Source organism: Anomalospiza imberbis, chromosome Z (assembly GCF_031753505.1).
Source record: "Anomalospiza imberbis isolate Cuckoo-Finch-1a 21T00152 chromosome Z, ASM3175350v1, whole genome shotgun sequence".
NCBI lineage: Eukaryota > Metazoa > Chordata > Aves > Passeriformes > Viduidae > Anomalospiza > Anomalospiza imberbis.
In genome coordinates this window covers 73,207,547-73,228,473 of record NC_089721.1, presented here as the reverse complement: position 1 = coordinate 73,228,473, position 20,927 = coordinate 73,207,547, and the positions used below count along the sequence as shown (strand labels likewise).

At 41.3% G+C, this 20,927-nt stretch overlaps 1 protein-coding gene across 9 annotated transcripts in view; it reads left to right on the top strand.

The window, feature by feature from the left end:
- Positions 1-20,927, top strand: part of RASGRF2 (Ras protein specific guanine nucleotide releasing factor 2) — a 126,254-nt gene that overhangs the window by 79,205 nt on the left and 26,122 nt on the right. For 8 of the 9 annotated variants that reach the window (XM_068177068.1, XM_068177069.1, XM_068177067.1 and 5 more), the window contains 2 exons: positions 1,007-1,096; positions 16,472-16,578. In XM_068177068.1, coding sequence (XP_068033169.1) covers positions 1,007-1,096; positions 16,472-16,578 — 197 coding nt within the window. The remainder of the gene's footprint in view (positions 1-1,006; positions 1,097-16,471; positions 16,579-20,927) is intronic. The other variant, XM_068177071.1, reaches the window with a different exon arrangement.

Sequence of the window (20,927 nt, the reverse complement as noted above, 5' to 3'; positions counted from 1 at the left end):
AGCAGGATGTGCCCAAGTTCAAGACTAATATTGAATCAGTCCTGTTCTCACAGAACTCTCAAGACTCTGACATATTTTTTTCAGATGATGAGGGGACATATTTTGGGCACCATCTGTAATCATGGAACACACAACACCCATTGTTGTCAATGGGCGGGGGGGATTGCGTCTGTTTCTTTGTGTAACACTGAACATTTACAGATGGTCTCACATTATTCATTCCAAAATTTGAAAAGGCTGCTCAATTGAAGAGGAAAAAGAGAGCTGGAGCTCCTCAAATAACTCTCACGTGGCTCTTTGAAATCATTAGCAGAGCTGTGAGCTGCGTCCATGAAGACTTAAAATGCTGCCAGGTCCTGCAGGCCAGGTTTCCGGGCAGTTGTTTCTTACCTGGGACTAAAACAAAAGCAGAGCAGAGCCTTCTCACCTGTTGCCAGGACACTTTAGATTCAAACCAATAGTAGTTTTATGTGATTGGGCACATTTGTGGCAAGAAGGCAAGATCTGGGAGCTGGAAACTGTGGGCAGTGTCATATTATCCGAGTTAGAGACAGTGTTCACAGCACTCCCTGTAGAGAAAGCTTGATAAAATCTGCAAAACTCTGTTCAACCTGTGCAGTGACCAGGGAAAATGACTGAATCCAGTTATCAGAGGATGGTGAATATGCTTAATTCTGTGACATAATTTTTTGTTGAGGTTAATTTTCTATGCCATTGTTTTTTTTCTTCATCTCTTTTTTCCCCTCCTCTTTGGTTAATATCTTGTTCCTCACCTCAGCAGTGTCTTAGATGTTTTTTCTATAGCAACATTAATTATACCAGTGTGGAAATATAAACCATAAATATGATTACCATACTTCTACTGTCTTTCACAGAAAATCATCTGACAGTTTCAATAAAACACAATGTCCACAAAGTGACAAATGTTACTGAAGACTCTAAGTCTTGTTGTTGGTTGGTAAAAAGTTTGTAGAAGGTAATTTTTTCCTGTCCTTCCCCTTTACAGTGCAGACTGCTGACAACAGCCACTGCTCCGTGTCTCCTGCTTCTGCTTTTGCCATTGCCACAGCTGCAGCTGGGCACGGGAGCCCACCAGGTGAGGGGGTGTGCTGCGCAGGCAGGTGACACACAGGTGCTCAAGAGGTGAATGTTCCTCAGGAACAGACCTCTGTGCTCTCATGAATGATGTTCTCATCTCAGCCTGGTCTAGTGGAAGGTGTCCCTGCCGATGGCAGGGCTGCAACTGGGTATTTTTAAGGCCTTTTCCAAACCTATTGGTTGATTTATTAATATTTCTAACCCAGCCTATTACTGGAAGATTAATATTTGGCATGAATGTGATCTGCTAAGCATCCAGATAATATCTTTCTTGTTTGTTGTTGTTTTTTTTTTTTTTAATTCACTTACAATGTAAGATTTTATTTTTTTAAATGAGGTTTTCTATGTCCAAAGGTGGTGTGCAGTTTTACTTATTGTGAGTGTATACTGTATTTTTCTTGGAAAGCAATTACTGACTGAAGGTATTTACTGCAACATGAAATACTTGATTTAAGTTTTGAATGTGCTGCTTATCTTGCTGTGTACCCTTTGACATATTAATATCTTCCTCTAACAGGGTTCTCTCATGGGTCGTGTTGCAAATAAACAACAGTTTTTTTTAAAGTCTACAAAATCAATTTCTGTTTGGCTTGACAAATTCACAGTTCATTTTGATTATGTGTCACAAAGCACAATCCAGCTGTAAACTCATGCTTGCCTCTTTCCCACTGGAATGTCAAGAAATTGCTTCGAAGACCCCAGTCTCAAAATCACCTGTAAAAATCTGTGTAAGGCAGTAAATGATCCCTGTGGATCTCAGTAGATTTTGTATCCACTATGTCTAGAGCTCTGGTCCTTAATTGGTGGGTGAGAAGGCATCAGGAGAAAATAATTTCTGCATGAGCATGGATCACTGCTCCTCTTAGTCTTGTGTACTTCCCATGATCTTTGGATTACAAGACAGTGATGTCTAGTTACAAGACCTTTTAAGGATTTATTGACTAATAAAACACTGACAACAAGGACATTTATGCTTTTGACCCAATCCTTAAATATTTCTTCTTATGGACTCATGCTGCAATGTAAGCTTTCTTAGCCAATCATGTTATGAGACACAAACTTACAGTACTACACTTTAAAACGCTAATTTTTCCTTTACTTAGTTTAACGTGTCTCTGCTTTAAACTATACATCCACATTCTCCCTTCCAGCACCTGAGTTTGGAAACCTTTTCCAAGGTCTCAGATCAAGCCCTGTGTTTAATTCTAAGCTTTGGCTTAGAGGCTCAAAGTTCTCAGAGTTCCCTGCATTTCAAATTCCAACAGCTGGGCCTGGCTCTGTGCTTGTCCTGTATGTGCTGTGTGATCACACTGTCTGGTGAACCTGTCACAAACTAATGTTTGGCAATTTTTATTTGAATCATGAATATTCTCTGCCTTTGGAATCAGACTCTGCATGAAATCACTGACACAATTTGCTTTATGAATTAACCCAGTACATTTACAGATTGTTTAGAAAGCAAAGTAAGGATGAAAACTACTGGGTTCTCCCACTAGGAACTAATTCAATTTAAAAAATACTGCTTTTCGTTGTTAAAACCACTGCTTTTCAATATTCATAATACTGAAGTATGAGAGAAAATACAATCTTCAATTATGCAGTCATTAGAAGGAACATCAAAGCTTGGGAATGTTGAAAGGGAAAAACAACATTCCTAACATTTATAAGTTCTTTTTCATGTTGCTGTTTAAGTGAGCTCTTCATTAAAGGTCATTCTCCCAAGTGATGTAAAAAACAGAAGGCTGTGCAGCAAATTTGATAAGAAAATGTGTGGGTTTGCTTCTCAGGAGATTAAGTTAGAGTTATCCAGTGTCCACCTGAAATGAGTAGAAAAACTGAAGGTTACAAACCAGACCTTACACCATGGAATGACCTGTTCTGTAACTTGGTGCAATTATTCATGGTAGAGGTCGTACTAACCTTGCAGAGTCATGAAGTTCAAATCTGGCTACACCAAATTTTATATATTTCCCATGTGTGTTTCATCACGATAGTGAGTTTTTTTTGAAGAATGCCTTTCTTTTTCCCAGTGGTTCCTGGTGCCGTTTGTTTTGTAGGATGGACATGACCAGTCAGTGAATCAGTTCTGGGAGTGAATGACATTGGTGGGGATTTTTGGTTTTCTGTTCAGTCATTCCTTGGCTTCCCTGCTGCAGACACTGTGACGTCTGTAATTTACAATACTCCTACATGGATCATGAGTAGAGTGGCAGATGAAATCCAGTGTTGATTAATACCAAGTGATGCACACGAGGCAAAACAGTCTGAGCTCTGCACCTGAAAGGACTGGCTCAGGACTGAGGACGAGAACAGGTCCTTTCCTGAAATGATCTGGGTGCTCAGCAGGAGCCAGAGAGGTGAAGAAAAATGGCAGGAATTGTATGGAAAGGAGCAGGGGAGACTATTACGGTACCACAGTACAAATGCAGAATTTGTACAAAATTGAAGGGTATGCACAGTCCTGATTGAGGTGGAAAATTTTGGGAGTTTGAAATCAGGATGAGGTGAGGTGTGAAATTACTTCTGTGCATGTGGAGTTTAGAGAAGAGAGGGCTGGAGACTTGATGAGAACATTCTGTAAAAGGCTGGGTGGGCAAAAGGGAAGGGTAGCAGCAGTGGTGAAAACGATGGTGTGGGTAAAGGGTTGGACTCAGTGCTCTAAGATGTCCTTTCCAACCCTATCAATTCTACAATTCCAAGACTTTCTGCCTTTTCTGATGCAAGATGTAGGACATCAGATGGTTTTCATGGGGCCAAGTTTCGGAATGAGCAGGAGTTTGTGGCTCTTTGTGCCATCAGTAGAAGCTCAGTGGGGTTCTGCCGAGGGACACTCCAAAGACAAAAGAGGGATCCAGACTCACACCTGGGATCCAGAGCAGAAAGTTACCTGCAAGCAGGGATTGTTTGAGGTTACCAGACTGGCAAAGTAGAACAAGACCAGCCCCTGAAATCAGTGGGGGAATATCAGGAGGTACAAGTCACCTGTGCGTCTTCTGTCCTCACTGCTCCCTGAAGCCTTCTAGCCATTTTCTGTTTTGGTGTTGTTTTTTATATTTTATGTATTCCTTTATTTAGTTATCTATTTTATTTTGGGGATCTTTGGGGTTTACTGCTGGTTGTTTTAGTTTGTTTTCTCGGGATATGAGGCCTTAGCTCTTCTTCATTCCCCATCTCCCAGTTCTGACTGGGATGCACTGTGACAAGCCGGGTAGCAGACTCCCAGCAAGGGCCTGTGCTCACACACTCTCTCAGAACCAGCCATGAAGGACATGCAGTTATTCTCTGTGGAGAGTTCTGGCCGCAGCATTTCAGCATTGCTGTCCCCATGCAACAAAAACTTTATAAAGTAAGAAGTATGCAAAGCCCTGGACAGCTCTCATGTGATGTACATTGGCTTTACCTCTCTTTAGATGAGCACCTAGGGGAGCACAGCCTGTGGTGGTCCTGAATTGTGAACGAACCCTTTCTCTAAATCAGGATGGCTCAGGTTCTCATGCCTTTCAGCAGGTGTTTTTTAACTGACTGATTTTATTGCTATTATTTCCACTTATTTTACAGTTAACTGCTTTGATGGTGCCAACCAAACTGTGCTACTTTTCCTATTGTTTAATTCATCTGCTTGGTTAAATATTAATCTCCAACTATCTTAAAAATATTTTTCCTATTCTCTTTGAGAAAACTTGCATTTTAGGTTTTTTTTTTTTTTTTTTTTTTTTTAATAGCATGACAAAGATAAAAAGAAACATGAAGTACAGAGAGTTAAATAAGGCACCCCATGTGCACAGCTTGGGGCCTGTATGGATGATAATATTCACAGTAGAGATAATAGAGTAGGTTCTGTCTTTTACATGTCATTTCTCTTCTCAGGGATGTGAGGGATGGCTCATGGCTTGCTGGAGCTGAAGTGCTCTGTCACCATTAATTGGCTGTTGCACACCTTAATCTTTTCCCAATTTATAAAAACAGTACAGCAATACTAACAGATTCTAACATAGGAATGGACTTCAGCAGTTTCTTCTCCCTCTGTTTATACATCTCTATAAAACTGGTTCTTGATTTCTGCTTTAATCAGTGACAAAATCCACACAGAAGTTCTTTAGATCTGCTCCCACGTCTGCCTTATAATATAGAAAAGTCCCTACAGAAATTTGAATGTGAGTGGTCTCATCCTACCAGGTATCCTGCTAATCCCTTGTTTTAGCTTTGCCATGAATAGTTCTGGAGCAGAGCTGCAGCTGCAGGGAGCTCCATCTCCTTAGGAGTGCATTCCTCCCCTCTCCAAGTCTGTCACACAGCCAGTGTCAAAACAAGCAGAGAGACTGGAAACGTGGGAGAGGAACCTCCTGCCAAAATACTCACCAATCATCTGCAGTCTTGCTGCAAAAATCCTACAGATGTTACAGCAGTTAAGCAACAGCAGTGTAATCTACACAGCACCCACACAAACCCTGGCACTAGATAAAAACCATTTACAGGCAGAATTATTTCTTCCACCTGTGGCTGCTAGAACTTGTGAATTTTCCTGGTTTATTTTTGTACAGCTCTTTGAGACATGTTGTTGCCTTTTTTTTTTCCTTAATTCCTTAACTTTTTATTTACATCTGTTCTGCGCAGAATCAGTGCACAGTGCCAGCATTAGTAAGACATCACATGCTGATTTTTACAGAAAAAACACCTTTTGGTGTTTATTTACCAAAACTGCTCTCCCTGCGGGCCCTCATACTTGTTAACACTCAGAAGGTATGAAGGTGCTTTCTGTGACTTGAGGGCATTTGAGTTTTACTTAAAATATCTGAACAGTTCTATGGATGAAGCCAGCTTAGCAAAATAATTCCATTTCTGTTAACAATTAATAAAGTAAAAAGTACTTGTATTAACATAGGAAACACAGAGATTTCTTCTCTGCTGAGAATGTAATACAACTTGATGAAAAGTCGTTGATTCCAAAATCAGTAATTTTGTTTTGAAATGGTTCTATCGAACATGAGCTTCAGGGAGGCTGCTCTGACAAAAGCTTAAATTCAAGATCTAGACTAATCTAGGGTGTTTTTTCTTTAACATTTGTGCCAGACAGGTTAAAAGAACTTTGAGAATCTTATGTCTTCCTCAGCTCAAGCTGGAGGGTAAAGATCTCCCCACATGGACAGTTAATATCAGACAAGAAGCAAATACTTCCACCCAAACAAATGAGCTGTTCCCTAACGAGCACAGCAGCTTTGTTTCCACAGCTCTGTCACACGACTTTAGCTGGTACACACTGTATTTCCAGCATGCCTCAAAGATGCCTTCCTCCTCCTCCTCCTCCTCCTCCTCCTCCTCCTGCCGACCACGCTGCGGAGAAGGTCCCATTTCTCACCAGGGCAAGGTGACATTATGGGACAGGCTGGGAGTGGGATGGCAGCTGTGCTTGGCAGGAGGGCCTGGCTTCCTCAGTACAAGCATTTGTTTCTTAAAGCACATGTGAGAGGCAGAGGGTGAAAAAGATGCAGGGGGAAAAAAGAGTCTTTGGGGGAGTATCTCTGACAAATAATGATCTTCACATAGGAAAATCTGCCCTGGGCTGGCAAGAAGGACAGATAGGTTTAATCTCTCTAATTTTAGTGATTTAAAGGAGAGATAAAAATGACAGCTTGAAGCTGCTCCACAGAAATGAATTGCATATATGTGTCCCCTTTCAATTAACTGGCTGCACACATCTCTGGTGCTAAATTACCTTTGGCTTGAGTTACCTACCTCCTTCTCTTTTCACAAAGAAGAAACCTTAATCTAAATTGCCCTCAGTTTTTAGTCTAGAAAAACTGATCTGACTGTTGACTAGACCATTTCTTGGCATCCTCTGCTTCTGCACAGCTCTCACAGTCTGCCTGCAGGAGCGACCAGACCTTTCCAGCTGCAGCAGATTCTCACTGGAGTCAGTGCAAAACCTGCTCTGTTCATTTGCTGCAGGTGCTAAATGCCAGTGGCATCATCCTTCAGAGCAATGCAGTACACCGGGGCACTCAAGTGTCCCTGCTGGTGCTGCTGCCATGCGCTCCCACTGCCTGTTCTGCCCTTTGGACAAGGCCTTTATTACAGCCTCTGGGCTCTGGGCTGATGGATCTGCCTCCGTGTCACTGCCTATGGAGGGATAGAGTTCCTTTCTAAATCTAAAACAGAGTAAAAAAAAGTAGTTACAGGCTACATTCCACTGATTTTTAGTGCATTAGCTACGTGCATAACGTGAGCATCAGTGAAAGAAGAGATGTACAAAGGGAAGCGTGTCATCCTTTTGCATTGTAAATGTCTGATTTATTTTGAGCTGGCTATTACTGTATTCTTGATCACTGCCTGGGGTGAAACATTGTAGGCTCTTTCAATAGTTTCTGGGACGTAGAGCTGCCAAACCTCAATTTTAGAGCAGCTGAGTGTAGCTGAAGATAAACACTGTGGAAATACTTTTGTGAAAGTGTCAAATTCAGTAGCCACTGGAATGAGCATGGAAAGTTCTCCTCTCTCAGAGGTGCTGTAGGAGTTTGTCAGCTGTAACATAACCCAACATATTGTAACAGCAATAGCAAATAGAAATGGACCTTTGTAAATTACAGCTGTGGTTTCCAGAATGACAAATCTCTAGAAAGCTATATAAGCACTGAGGTTGAGCCAGATGAGTCCTGTGAGCTCTCAGGCTGACACACTTTAGCCCTGCTTGATTACTGTCACAATATAAAGGGGATGAAAATTAGCTGGAAGTAGTAATTCACGTTTCATAAAGATCCACAGTGGGTCTTGTGTGGGTCTTTCCATTCTGATAAATCAGGCACAGCTTGATTAAGACTGTTTATTTTAAAACATCGAAATTATCGTGAGAAAGACTCACAAAAGTTTTCGGGGAGAGCTGCTTGGCTTATTTTGGGCTGTGACCAGCGGAGCTGTTCTGCAGTCATTTGAACAACTTGCCAGCTCCCAGTGCGACAATATTTTTGTTTTGTTTGTTCTGGCAGAGGCACTAATTGGAGTAATGGAACGACAGAGCTCGTGCCAAGTGATGGCAGGGAGCTCAGGCCTCGTGTGTGTTGGGAGGGGACACGGCGGCTGCTCCTGCTGCTGCCAGGTGCACTCAGCCTTCAGCTCGGTGATGTGACTTGCAGGGGCAGCACAATGTGGGCAGACACTCCCAGGGGGATCCTGCTGGTCCCCGAGATGGAAAACTGTACAAACACACATGATGCTTTAAACAGATGCAGCATTTTCCTGGCTGTCACTGTCTTGCACACACAGACATACATATAGTTCTGCTTTCAAGGGTATCAGCTGTCCTGTTCAGGGAGAATTTCCCTGATTCTGAGCACAGGAATAATAAAGTGGCATTACACCATCGTGTTTCCTGAGATGGAGATTCTGGTGTACGCAGCTGAGTTAGTATGGGATTTGGCAAAGGTTAGAATTAAGCGAGGCTTGTAAGGGAAAGATTTGCTTTCTTTTTTCCATGGTAAGAGGACAGGCTGAGAGAGATTTCCTTGCTGTGTTATGTGAAAGGCAAGCAAACAATATCTGATGTGATTTCGAGCTGGATTCTACATTGTGTGGCTGGCTGGGTAATCCATCCTGTGCTGTGCTAAATGCCTCAAATTGCATCAGCGGCTACATGCTGACCTTTGGGAAGGTATATATTTCTTCCTGAATTTGTACAGAAGTATCCATGTCTGAAGAAAAACTGGAAAATGTGTGTCATTTTGTAGTTGATTCTCAGTGTGGTGCCATAAACATTGCTGGTTATAATAGTAATTCTGCACTCCAGTAATTTTCTGGGCTATAACATCTCAGTCCTCTACTGGGAAATCTTTGTGGAATTTCCTCCTTCTGACTCCAGACATGAAAGAAAACTATTTTCATGGTGATATCCCACGTAAAGATTGAGACTCTATCTAAACAGTTGGTAGAAGACCGTAATTTCATCTGTTGTTCCTCAGGTCTTGGTGAAATTCCAGGATTGAGTCCAGGGGCCCCTCATCTGCTGTCAGAGAGACAGGATGCCATCACACTGTGTCATCAATCCTGCTTGTGTTCTGACTCTGACTCCCAGTGCCACCGTTCTGTCAGGGGTTTAACATGTTCAATTCCCAGAAAATAAAGATGTAGGATCTGTTAACCTCCCCGGGTCCTTTACACAGGACAACCAAGTCCTTCTCCTGTCATTTTCGTGTAACTAATGGCTCTAGGCAGGAACTGGGGAGGCGAGTACTTGTTCCCTCTTGGGGACACATTTTAATGAGTTTCCCAGACCCATTTCTGCAGATTCACAGAGGTTTGAGAGGCACTGAGGCCTGCACATTGAACTTCCTTGAAGTTCTCATCTCATTTAAAAAACTCCGTGTGGGAAACGCTCACTGAGCTACTCCCCAGCTGACACTGCTCTCCGCTGAAAATGGTTGCGTGACAAAAAAATGTCAGTTTAGCCCCAAGCACTGTCCCTTCCTGAGGCTGCAGGGTTGTCACGAGCTGCCCTGGGGTTGCTACCAAAGCAGAGTGACCAGGGCTGTGCCTGATGTGGGGTCTCTGAGGGGCTGGGCTCATCAGGGACTGTCCATGCCCTGGCAGGGGGCAAATGGGATCCCTGTTCCAGGCTGCTCGTTCACAAAGCTTGACAAAAAATTTTGCTTTGCAATTTTAGATAATTGGCTAAAGGGTTGAATCTTACTTGAAGTTTTCTTAGACAATGGCTTGAAAATTAAAGTTTTATTTCAAGTGATCCCTGCTCTGGGAATTAAGAGATAGGAGAAAATGGTGATTTTTTTCCCCTCTTAATTTAGCAGAAATTTAGTATCTCCTGCTTTTACTTATGTATTCCTTTATTTTGAATTAATATCTTACTCTTTTGGAGGAGCTGGCAACTCAGGAAATAAGTATTTTCACTGGACATTTCCTGAGTTACAGAGCTGTGAAACATTTGTTTCCTGACCTATTGGAATAAGTCCTGAGCAGCTGCAGTGGTGTGGGGAGAGAAGTTTGAGGAGGATTTTATGCTTTTTTTCTTTCATTTCATTCCCCCTGCGCCCAAGTGTTGCATGCATAATTAATATTGGTTTAAGCTTCCATTATGACCCAGTCCTGAATGGTCTGAAAGCTGCTTGTGAGATGGACATTTTGTTCAGAGATTTTTTTTTTTTTGGTGACTGGTGTGCATCCTGCCAGCTTTTGTTTTTCATGACAGTCAACTCTCTGTTCACAGATGGTCTGAAAAATGATACATTTGGCTCCTTGCAATTATCGCCTCTTTTCCATTTAACCTTTATTCCTATTGACATTATAAAAATATGAATAATCTCACAACTACTTCCTTCAACTTTAATGAATTAAAGGTAAAAATTCCAAAAGCCATTTTATGTGATTTTCTCTTTTTTATCTGTACATTGTCACAGCCCGTTTTTTAATTTTTTTCTTTGTGGTACTGAGCACTTTAGGCATCTTAAAGCTTCCTTTGAATAGTTCTTGAGAAGACTGTGAACATTATGCAATAAATATCTGCTGTACTCCTCTTCATATTGATGATAGAGCAAGTTATGAGTGTAGATGAAGTGTCATTAAGGAAATCAAGAGCTAGGGATTATTTAAAATGCAGAAAAACATCAATAGGTAAAAATTGCTTATCTCCTCCCAGAAAGATAAGAGACGTAGCAGGAGCACAGACAAATGTATAAATTCAAAGAAATATCAGCTGCAGTGTTGCCATTCTTGTCACTGTTCATAGCAGATAATTCAAACATCACTGCAGTGAAAAAAAAGAAGCCTAAGGTGTACTAAAGATTTGCCAATATAATTGCTAAGGGTTGCTCAGAAAGGCTCTTCTTCTCTGTCAGTTTCTCCCTATAGTTTTTTATGTAAGTCATAGGGGAAAAAAAAAAAAAGTGCTGTCACATTGCACATTTTGCCATGGTACTCAGAAACCTGAGAGCACAATTGGCAGCAACAGCCTCTGAAATTCGGGATCTGCTCCTTCCTACAGATACATCTATAAACAAAGGCACAAGACTTGGGTGGCTTTGTCTAAGGCTCCACCAGGAAAAATTGGCCTTGTGAGTTTACCCGTGGATGCTCACACAAGCATTCTTCTTGTGTGCAAAAAACGTGATTTTGAAGATGTGTACAAGTGGTTTTGGTTATGACATTAAGCCCTTGTTGTGGTGCTGAAATGAGAAAAGGACAGGATCTTCTCATATTACTGCTCAGTTTTAGCTTAACCAAATACTGTGCATTTTTGTGTTTTACTTTGAGTTACTGATTTTTAATAATAAATTGCATAATTAATAACAGCAAGTATGTTTTCAGTGTTTAGCAATTTTTAAATATATTTTTTCAAGAGTGAGACTGATGTGCTCTCCTGAGAGAATATTTCTATTAAAAAAATGAGAAATCTCAAGAGTGCGTGCTCATTACAGCTATAGCAGCAATCCTGTTTTTAAGGACTTTTGAAGGACAAATCTTCAAATTTGAATATTTTTGTGACCCTAAAGGGATATTTTCATTCTTTGTGATAGTCATTTTTTAAGCATATAATCTCATAGATTATAATAATTCTCAGAGCAACCTTAGTGTTATTATGAGGAGATAAAATACATTCTTGATCTTGAAGGTATTCCTTAGCCACTTACCTTTCTCTCCCAACCATTAAACTAAGATTATTTTCTGGACTGATGTATTTTTAGACTTCTGGATTTAGTCCAAGTTTACTGCATAATCTTAACACGACTGCTTTATCTCAATGCTGTGTTCTTTAAATTTCTCTGATTAGAAAAAGCCTTTCTAAATCAAGGGTCATTTAAAAATAGTTTACCAACCTTTCCCTTAAATATTGTGCAGAAATTAGACACAGTCACTAGGTCTCTATCTGTGTTACACTACTGTACATCAGCTGGTCCATGTGAATCCCTGGGATTTACCTTACTAAAACCATAATCCCTTGACTTGATTTGATAGTTAGATTGTATGTGTGGCAGAGGCTTTAGGCAGAAGAATCAAATACATACTTGGAATTATTTCTGACGTGGGTGGTTGCAACAGGGATTTTCAGTGGCATATTTCTTAGAACAAAATGATTTCATATGTTCCAAGGACCAGTGAAAGAGAAATTAAATGCCTGAAATGCGTTGGACTCTGGATTGTTCCTGGTTCCTAATAGTCAGTTCTGATGCTGAATCAGTTTGTGGAACAAACTCAAAGCCTGGCACAGTGAATGATTAAATATTCCTCTCTTATGAACAGAAGACTGCTGCTAAATGTTACAGTTTGCACTCTCAAGCCTAAGATTGCTCATATAAAACCCCACAGAATGGTTTAGGCTGGGAAAGAAGTCTAAGATCATTTGATAATAACTGAAAAAAAAAAAGGAAGGACTGTATTATTGAGCAAATGCGATGTATTTTACACAGTGAATGGGATCTCATCACCTTCATCCTTCTTTTCATCACAGTTCATATGGTTTCCTTTTCCAGCTCTGCCATTCTCTGGCTGGCTAATGTATGACAGCCCAATGTCATAAATTAAAAAATGGAGGAGGGCAGGATCACTGGCAGTTTAGATTTCTTACCAACACTAAAATACTCACTTTTTGACATGTTTCTGTGCAAATGGTTGAAACCCATTTACTTGCTTGAGAACGTATGACCAACAAGGATGGGGATCTACAAACACTCATCCAAACTTTTTTGGGTACGTTGAGGTAAGAAAAATATAATACCTTTTGGGGGGCTTCTTGTGCATTGGGAAGCCTTTTCTTTTGTGCTGCATATATTGGAGAGGCTTTTTCAGTTTTAATCAGTGGAGGAAAAGCGCTGTGCCCCAAGCCTGGGTTTTTTTGGTATTTGCTCTTTATGCAGGTCAGAAAGCAGCACTGGTGTTTGCTGAGGTGTCAGGATTCCAGCCAGGCTGAATGGTGAAGCTGGCCTACAACTCTGGGGTGTACCCATCAGTTCTGATTATTTGTCATGTGCCTGGTGGGCCCTGAATGTTCTCCTTCCACATCCCTGGGACTCTCTGGGGCTTGCCGGGGTCTCCCCAAAGTCTGGAGTGCGATTTTCTCCCATTGCTGAGTGCTAACACACCTTCAATGTGGGACTCCAGGGTAGGTCGTTGAAACTGGCACATCAAATCAGCCTCTGAAATGAAGTTTTTGCTGAGAAAGACACCAGAAGCTTCATGACTCTGAACAACTTGCACCAGTTCTTGTGAACACATTTCTCTTTGTGTAGATAAACCCTTTAAAAGTAGATATTATAGTATCAAAACTTTGGACAAGTTAATTACTATGGTCAGGAATCATGTGCTGTTTTATTAATCTCAGGCTAATCTTAGAATGGTTTGGTTTGGAAGGAACCCTGATGACATCTTGTTCCAGCCCCCTGCCATGGGCAGGGACACCTACTGGATACAGAAATGCTGTAACTGGAGTGAGAGGTTTTGACATCTTAACTGAAATAGGAAAGAAAATGTGCATGTTTAATTTCTTTAAAGTATATGGTGCAGAATTTACCGTGATATAAACGTTCCTCTGGGGTGAGGTGGATTTTAAAGGTGCAATACTGTAATTTATCTCTCTATCCAGCACATACTTTTTTTAATCTTTGGTGACAGTGGAAGCTATAAAAGTATTAGCTTTTTGATAAGGTGTTTAATGTGGAGATTTATGTCTGTTCGACACCTGTCTTTTTAATCTTTGGTAATAGAGGAAGCTATAAAAATACCAGGTTTTTATTGAAGTGCATAAAAGAAAACATGTGCAGGTGAGACTGGATTTTTTGCATAACACAATCTAAAGACAAGTACATGAACAGAGTGATTAAATAATATTGAAAGAAGTAATTCAGTGAAACTAGCAATGCTGTCAGGTTAACTTTGTGTTTGACAGCCTGTGGTATAGTTCTGTATCACCATTATGTGAAGATACTATTTGTGGAACCAGTGAATATTAATTTCAACAGATAATGGTGAAAAACATTACTTGAAAGTAGCACTCACTGAGGCAGCTGCCCACTTGGATGATTAATAATTAGAAATACTGTTGGCATTTCTAATGTGGAAAGATTGCTTCCTTCAGGAGAGGAACAGATATTTACCAGGGATGTTTCAGGTTGTTTCACCATCGGGTCTAGATGTGGACAGGTCCACACAGAATCCTAATTAAATTATTTGTTATTGTCAGTGTGCACATCAAGATTTGTAGAGGTGTGGGGGGAGCTGGGGGGCTCAGTCTGGAGGTTTGGGGAGACCTGGCTCTGCAAAAGACCCTAACAGGAGGGGCCAGCTGTGCTCACCTCAGTTCCTCTCTCAGACAGATCTCCATTTATTGGTTCAGCACATCAACATCAAGTGCAGGGAATGTGGATCTTGGTGAACACATGTTGCTCATTCTCTGCCACAAGCTAATTAGTGCTTAAAAATTTATGAAATTCTGAGGGCCATACGGGTTTGCTGAAGTGATCTCTAGAGGCTTTAATTTTTTCCTTCCCTTTTTTTTTTTTTTTTTTTTTTTTTTTTTTTTTTTTTTGGTAGCTCACTGAAAACTGTCTCTGTAGGCTCTTCTCTCTTTTCCTCCCAGCTTACTGAAGTTCTTTTCCTTAATGTTACCTTGGTAAAGACTTCGCTGCTTTAATATATAATTTTCATTGTGACTTTCATTGCTGCAATTAAGTGGCTAATTGAACAGTTTATAATGTCTGTTCCTAATTGCTTCTGCAATAAGTTAACTGTGAAAGGCATAGAAAATTAACATACAAAATGTTGCCTGTGTTACCTTTTGCTGAAAAAAGCCTCAGAGATTTTCTTTATTTTTTTTCTTTATGGGCAAGAACACCTGCTTAAAATGCTTCAATATTAAACTATCTTTGATATTGAATCTTAGATGCCATCTACAGTGTAATGTGCTGTAGTTTAAAAATGCTTATGAAATGTAAGTGTAGATAGAAAATACATTTGGGATTGAGGTCTAGCCTGCAGTAAAAGATGTGAGACTGCAGTTAAACACTACCTGTCTTGCTTATCTTGCCAAAAATACAGAGCAGCAATTTGGACTCTCTGGATTGTCTGTTGTAAGAATAGAGCAAAACTAATACAAGCCTCCAGAAAACCCTCCAATGGGTTTATCACAGAAGAAATAGAAGTTTAATCTGCCTGTGCTATTTATAATAAAACATGGGCTTTCGAGCAGCTTTTATGCCAAAAAAATAGTAAAGTACAGGTCATATGGGAGGGTGTTCCCAGCTGTTCCTGGACTGTGCACTGAGTGGAATGGAGAGCAGCACAGTGCAAGAGCAAATCTGACAAAAACTTAGAAAAATGCAAGCTTCTCAAGTCTATCTTCAGAATTATAATTTTTAAGGACACATTCAGGGGCTTCGTGTAGCAATTTCATTATTATTAAAAAAATACTATAATCATCATTTTAGCATATGGATTTTATTTTTTATATAGCTACAGCAGAATGAGAGGAGAAGCAGTAATATGAATGTAGGGAGAAAGTTTCTTATTTAATATTAAAACAATTTCTTTATAAGTAAATATTGCTGACAAAAAAAAAGAAAAAAAAAGAAAATAAAATTAAAAAGGGAAAAAAGAAAAAAAAAAGAAAAAAAAAAAAAAAAGACAAAAAGGGAAATTGTCCATAAGAGATGAATGGGGGAAGGCTGCACCTGGAAAATCCTAGTTTTCAAGGCATCTGGGTCTATAAATGTGTTTTCCATATATCTTTCCATTTTCTTGTCATCCCAGTGGTAAAAAACCCCAAATAACTCATTTGAAGTGCTGATTAGTAGAGCCTGTACAATACTGCTCTTGAGAAGGAAGATTTCTTGCGCTGACCTTTTTCTACTCTGTGTTTAAACTGTTCTCCTCCCCTTGTTCTTTACTAGTTCTGAAATTTACCTCTTTCCCTTTTCTAAATCATACTGACTTTTCAAATCTGTTGGATTACAAGCCTAGCTTTGGTCTGGTCCTTTTCCTTGCTGTAAATGTCTTCTATACTGGAAAAAAAAAATCCTTCTTTGTTTTCAGGGGTTTTTAATTCACTTTATTTCTTGATGCACTTTATTTTATTTCTTCCATGCTGAAGGGAGGCCTTGAAATTTAATTGCACAGGCAATTATTCTTCACCTTTCTAAAGCTGAGTGCTGACCCCAGGAGGTGTCTGTGCTGCGATGGGCGAGGCAGTGTTGCACTGATGCTGCAGAATTTCTTTGGTCTAGATGTTCACATTTCACCGTCTGACGGGCGCTTTTCCTTTTATTGCACGGAAATGTCCTATAAGCCTTCAGTTTACCCAGGTCACCGCTGTTGTGTTTTAGTTTTTATTTGTTTTAAATCCTCCCCATCCCGTTGACTCCAGAGTGGGTTTGTTTGTCTGCAGGGTTCAACAACTCGGAGCGCACGTGCGACAAGGAGTTCATCATCCGCAGGGCCGCCACCAACCGCGTCCTCAACGTCCTGCGCCACTGGGTCTCCAAACACTCACAGGTACCCGCTCAAACTCACAGGGATCGGTAGCCCACACCGATCCTGCCACAGGCAGCCCTGCCCAGCTGCTCTGTTTCCTAAACAAACTCGTGTTTTCCTGCAGAGGTTTAATAATTTGTTTATTTGTGGTGAATTATGCACGGGAAATCACGTCCATGGGCCTGGCAGGAGCGTGGGTCTGGTTTGTGACGGCAAAATGGTGTTGGCAGGGGAGGGAGGGCAAGAAACCTGAGTGGTTGGTGCAGAATCAGAGATAAAATATCCTTTAGGGATCTTTTCCAGGTGGGAAATGTGTTGGGAGAATCTGGCATGGATGGAGAGGAAGGGAAGGGAAGGGAAGGGAAGGGAAGGGAAGGGAAGGGAAGGAAGGGAAGGGAAGGGAAGGGAAGGGAAGGGAAGGGAAGGGAAGGGAAGGGAAGGGAAGGGAAGGAAGGGAAGGGAAGGAAGGAAAGGAAAGGAAAGGAAAGGAAAGGAAAGGAAAGGAAAGGAAAGGAAAGGAAAGGAAAGGAAAGGAAAGGAAAGGAAAGGAAAGGAAAGGAAAGGAAAGGAAAGGAAAGGAAAGGAAAGGAAAGGAAAGGAAAGGAAAGGAAAGGAAAGGAAAGGAAAGGAAAGGAAAGGAAAGGAAAGGAAAGGAAAGGAAAGGATTTTTGTACACCTTGTGCTTCACAGCACTCAGAGACTGCTTTGTCACTTCAGGCTGCTAATAAAGGATACTTACTCTCAAAAGCTAACTGCAGCAATGTCAAACTCTCTTATGTGAAATCAATTCCCTTTTTCCCATGTAAAGGCTTTAATTTTCATAGAGGCTATGTTTGCTAGAGAATCAACTCAGTAAGAGATGTAAGTGGGAAAATTGGTTTGTTTGGAAAGCTGAACAGCCCAGAAGAGATAACTAAAATCTATCTTGGTATCACAGGGGTGATTCATCATTGCAAGTTACTGGGAGCAGCCTATGTACACCAAGTTTTGACTCCCTGTTAAATTAAAGTCAGAATCAAGCAAATATTGAGCTGTAATAGAAGTGGCAGCAGACTGTTATTACAGTTTTGTGTTACTCTAGGTGCTTATTGTGTTCCAGTTCATATTAAATATCTTCTATGACTTGAGTTGATCCTCTCTGCTAATTAAAATTTATGTGATTGTGGAAATGTGGAAACTTTTATCTACATTAGGCAGTGTCTACAAGTACTTTCACTGAATTCTTTTGCAGCTGCTTTGGCATCATGTTTACAATTGGTATTGTAAAAATACCAATAACAATATGAAGAGCACAAAGATAATGAGTAATAGTTTGTTGTGGATTTTCAAAGTGGAAGCCGTTACCTGCACTCCCTGGTCTCTCAATGCCATTTATTTTTTCCACTGCAAAGGTGTCAGGTTTTAATTCTTTAGCTCTCCTAGTCTGTTGCTCTTCCAAAATAGCAAATAATTTAAAATGCAAGGGCTTTGGCATGGAAAGTAAGAAATGCTACAGCAGCAGGGCATATAATCAGATTTTTGTGTTGTTTACTTGTGAGGCTAGAGAGAGAGAAAGGACAGGCCTGAGGAAACCAGAAAAGACTGACTAGCTGCTGCCAAAAAATATGGGACAGGACTACTTTAAGGAGGACTAGTGAAGAATTACTGTCTGGCCAAACAATGTGAAATGTTGGCAGTAAAGATACAGAGTCCTGGGAGAGCAGTAGCTCCAAGCTTATTTTACAGTAACAACACAAACTGCAGATCCTGAGCCACCAGTGTCTGGGGATGAAACCCTTATTCAATTTCCAAAATGACAAAACAATATAAGCATTGAAAATCTTAAGAACAATAGACCTGCCAAAAACTTTTTTACGTTTTAAGATTTTTGCATTGTTCTCTGGATACTCAGCAACCTTGGTTGAGATATCCCTCATCTTCTTAAGCAGCCAAGAGCAGGTTTGATTCTCAAAAGAAAGGGCAGATTTTATTCTAAAAAAAACTCCAAACAAAGAAAAAAAAACAGCTTACAGAATAAGTGAAAATAAGAGAAAATAAGAGAAAATAAGTGGATGTTTGCAAGGACAAATATGCAATTTTGATATTATTTTCCCTCTACCTGGCTTTCTATTTGGTTTTGCTGCAAAAACTCCCAGCACCAAATGGGCAGTTTCTCTCTGTGCGCAAAGACTGTTCTCCTTGCAGAGATCTTTGTGGTCATCAGCAGCCCCACACCATGGCTAAAGCTGACCAACCACACACCCTCTCTCATTCTGGCAAAATGCCATTTCCTCCTTGCTGGCTGCAAAGAGAACCAGAGCCAATGGCTGTGTAAAGTGTGTCCTTATTTCTCTGTCAGCTGTGAGATGGTGCTGCAGCTCCTGAACAATTCTGCAGCACAGCCAGCTCTGTCTTGGTGCTCTCTGACTCTCCAGAGCCTAAACTGTTGTCCTGATGCCTTGTGCACTGGTGCAGGACTCACCCACAGCTGTCTGTTCAGGGCTCTGGCATGCATCATCCCACTTCACTATTCCCTACCCTCCCTGCCTCCCTCTGGAGCCCTTTGGCTGGCTCAGCCTGCTGCTCTCCTGCGTGTAAGAACATGGGTCAGGGTTAGTGCATGAACCAGGGTTGCAGGAGTTATCCAAACAAATGGTTCAGGGCCTTGTGTTTGCTCACTTTGCTCTAGCAAATCCTTGGCTGGGGTTTGGAAGGTCTGTGTTGGGCTATGGAATCAATTCCACTGCCTTGCAGCTGTGTCAAAACCACACTTGGGGATGGTTTAGCATTGCTCTACTTTTTTTTTTTTTATTTATCTAAGCATGGACAGCATTTAATGTAGGATTGTCTGTGAGCAGAAAACAGAATCATTAAAATTAATGAATCAGCCTATTCAGTGAGGATGGGCTTTCATAAAGTGGTTTTGTTGTCTTGAAACCATGCTAAGCAATTCTTTAAAAATAATTAATTGCTCTTAAAACTTGGGTCACACACTGCAGAAGCCTCGCTTAAATTTCAAGTAAATGTACACATGGCAGTGCCAGATCTGCAGCCCTTTGTGGAGGGCACAAGGAGCTAATGAATGTCCTGAGGAGCTGTCAAGGCACAGATAAAAGTTTGGGAACAAACCGTCCCCAGGTGAGGTGAGCCACACTTCCCTGTTTTTACCACCCTGAGCAAGAGCAGCCAACCTGTGCAGCTCATCAGCCAAAACCAGCACAGTATGAAAGGTACCTTTAGGTATTCCAGATTGTTTTGTTTTCATTTCTGTTCTTTTTATTCCATACCCCTCCTCTTTTTTTTTTTTTTTCCATTCAGACACCTGCAAGCCAGCAAATTTTTTATTTTGCCCTAATAACAGCAGAGTGTTCGTGTTTACATTTTAGTTTTGATATGTGACTGAGAGGAGCAGAGCAGGATTCTCCTGTTGTAAACAATGAACGCACAAGTGATGAGGCAGAGGATTCACTGGGACCAGGAGCCTTGGTGGGGCTCACGAGGATAAAACTCCCACTGGCTCCTGCAGAGGTGGAAAAATAGGAAGGCAAAAGGGGGGCCAGGGTCAGAAAGTCCCAGTATGAGTTATCCAAGTGAGGTCTTGCAGCCTTGTTTTATTCAGCAATGCTTCCTTGCTTTTTATCTAAACACTTGTGTTGCAAATTGAAGCTCCTTCTGCTCCTTGGCAAGCAGATTGAAGTGAGGCTTGTCCAAGGATGTCCAAGGAGGAAGCTTCCACACCTCCACATTCCAGTCTCCCCAGCTCTGAGTGGCAGCTGAGGGCTCCTTCCACTGCCCTCTCTGCAGATCCCAGCTGGAGCAGCTCTCTCACAGCCTCCTGGCTGCCAGACAGTGTCCGTGAGTTATTCTCTGGGTGTGAAAAGCCAGGTGTCTGCTAAGGAACGCAGGAGCCTCCCCTGAATGGAAAATGTAAACCCTCTCCCTCCGAATTGATATAATTTTGAAATTAAGGGGCTCTCAGGCAAAGATATGGGAATAGGAATAACAGTCATTTATTAGGAAAATTAAAAACACAAATGCAATAGTACAAAACAAACCAGTGCCAGAGTGAGAACAGGCCCTGGCAGCCTGTGGGTCAGGGGGGTGGCAGCAGCCCCATCCCATGGTGGCTCAGCCCTCCTGCAGTGCCAGCTGTGCCTCTGCTGGAGCAGGGATCCTGCACAAGGGTGGAGTTTTCCTCTGAAGCTCCAGGGCTGGTGGGGATGGGCCTGGGCTTCCTCTGGGAATGCAGTGGGGAAGAAAGCTGCTCCTCTGGGAATGCAGTGGGCAAAGGCTGCTGTGGTGTTCCCAAGGTCAGATTGTATCCAGGTAGGAATGCTTGGCTCCTCCCCTGGGCAGAGCCTCTCCCCATGGGATGATGGAATTTTATCGGC